Here is a 2,021-nt window from a genome sequence, read left to right as displayed (position 1 = left end):
GCCTCCCGGCAGCCGCCTCCCGGCAACCGCCTCCCGGCAACCGGCCCGCCCCGGCCCCGCTTCCCCGCCGCGGCACTACAAGCCCCAGCGCGCACTGCGGCCCCGCTCCCGCTCCTCCCTCCTCGGGGCGGGCCGCGGGGGACACGGGCGGGGCGCTGTCTTCTCTTGGGCCGAAAATTTAGGGAAAAAAACCCCTCTTGATTTGGTCTAGGAAAGGTCGCGAGCTCCATCTACAAACCCCTTCACGCAGCCGAGCCCCGCGGGACAAATCTGTCGGTTTGGGGCGAGCTCCCAGGCAAACGTAGCTCCAATTTTCAGAGGTACGAGGTGGGACTGGGGGCCGCCCTGGTCCTCTTGATTTCCAGCGACTTCCACCCGCAGGTCTCCAAGACAAGTTCCCCTGTTAGCACGAGTGAAGCCTGTTCTGCTCTATCACGTTAAATATCATATGGCTGTGCAGTCCTTCTATAGTCAGGACCACAAATGTGCCGCCAGCAGGTATTGGTTTCATTGAATGCGCTGTGACGAGAAAGATAAACATGAGAACTTGTTAATGCGCTCTCTGGACACAGCATCATGGTGTCACCGCAGACATCCTATCCCTCCCACCGGGGCGGCAGGCAGCTGCTGGTCCAGCTGGCCGAAGGAGCAGGTAATACTCACCAACAAGGCAGGTCAGGCGGAAAACACATGCTTGTTTGCCAGCACTTGGCCCAGGCAAATTAATTTAAATTTATGGAAACATCTAGTTCCCGGTGAGCATTTAGAGATGTTAAAGCTGTCGTTCTTGTTTCAAAAAACGACTCCTTCACCTGCTAAATCTCTTCAATATGTTAAACATTATTGAGGGTTTTTTTTAAATCTACACCTTTAATCTTAGCAAATGCTCTTGTTTATCAAAAGATTTTTAAATATGTAAGACATATAATTAGCCATTCCGTATTTGTGTCTGCATACATATGTCTGATTTTTCTTTAGGTACATCTGGCAGATGCACAAAACCATAGACAGAAAAGGATATTTGAGATGCTCAGAACCAGCTAGGACAATATGTGAAAAATATTTACCTCAGCTATTAAAAGAAAAAATTAAACTGGGCTTAGAAGATTGCCTGCTGCCTGTTCCACCTCTGGCTGGCAAGAGAGCCTCCCTGCAAAGTCAGTTTCTTCCCATCCTTCCCACTGAGAACACAGACACACACACACAAAATAAAAATCCTCATTTTTGTTAATACAAACCGCTGTTTCCTCTGCTTTGCTGTTCTATCTCCAGACTGAACAAGCCCAGTTTCTTCAGCCTTCTCCCATTTCCCTGTCTCGTTGCTCTTTCCTGTGGATTCTTTCCCGTTGTTTACACTTCTGTCACGCACAGCGGTAAAAGCGAACTTCCCGCTCCAGCAGGAGCCTCTCCTCACGCGGGCGGGAGCCGCGGTCCCTCGGGTGACCCCCGGGACCCCCGCGCCCCTCACAGCACCGGGGCCGCCTACTCCGGGGCTGGGTTTGTGAGGAGGCACGAGCCGATAGTTACCCACCTCACACAGAGCGTTAGCTACATAACGTATACGGCAGGTAACATTGTACAGAGAAACACGATCATTAACTGGAAAATAACTAATATTTCGAATTAGGTGGCATAGCTGGATAGAACCCCCGACGCTCTCCAGACACACGCGACAGTCTGGGCAGCGGTACCTTTCCTTCAATTAACACCATTTATTTTTGTCCGCGCCGGTTTTTATCGGGAATAATCCGTATTTTCTCGCAGGGCTCCTCCGACCTTTACCCGAGGGGGTTTCTCAGCCCCAGGCCCTGCCGGCCTCGGCCTCGGCCCCGCGCTGCCTCCACCCCGCCCCTCGGCGCCTGCCGGCGGGCGGTGCCAGGCGGGGATTGGCTGGCGGTAACAGCCGCCGCGCGCTGGTTAGTTGAGGGCGGGCGAGCGGCGGGCGCCGATTGGTTGCTGGCGGGCTGAGGGCTGGCTGGCCCTGGGCGCCGATTGGTTGCTGGCGGGCTGAGGGCTGGCTG

At 54.2% G+C, this 2,021-nt stretch overlaps 1 protein-coding gene across 1 annotated transcript in view; it reads left to right on the top strand.

The window, feature by feature from the left end:
- The first annotated feature begins 576 nt into the window (after positions 1–576).
- The window catches only part of GDE1 (glycerophosphodiester phosphodiesterase 1), a 9,295-nt gene continuing 7,850 nt past the window's right edge, over positions 577–2,021 (top strand). The window contains exons 1-3 of the mRNA XM_010570566.1: positions 577–652; positions 1,372–1,497; positions 1,765–1,896. Of these exons, the coding sequence (XP_010568868.1) occupies positions 577–652; positions 1,372–1,497; positions 1,765–1,896 (334 nt within the window). The remainder of the gene's footprint in view (positions 653–1,371; positions 1,498–1,764; positions 1,897–2,021) is intronic.

This window comes from Haliaeetus leucocephalus, unplaced genomic scaffold (genome assembly GCF_000737465.1).
Source record: "Haliaeetus leucocephalus isolate CR32 unplaced genomic scaffold, Haliaeetus_leucocephalus-4.0 Scaffold295, whole genome shotgun sequence".
Lineage (NCBI taxonomy): Eukaryota > Metazoa > Chordata > Aves > Accipitriformes > Accipitridae > Haliaeetus > Haliaeetus leucocephalus.
Note: the sequence above shows the minus strand (reverse complement) of the source record. Positions and strands in the feature narration are given on the sequence as shown.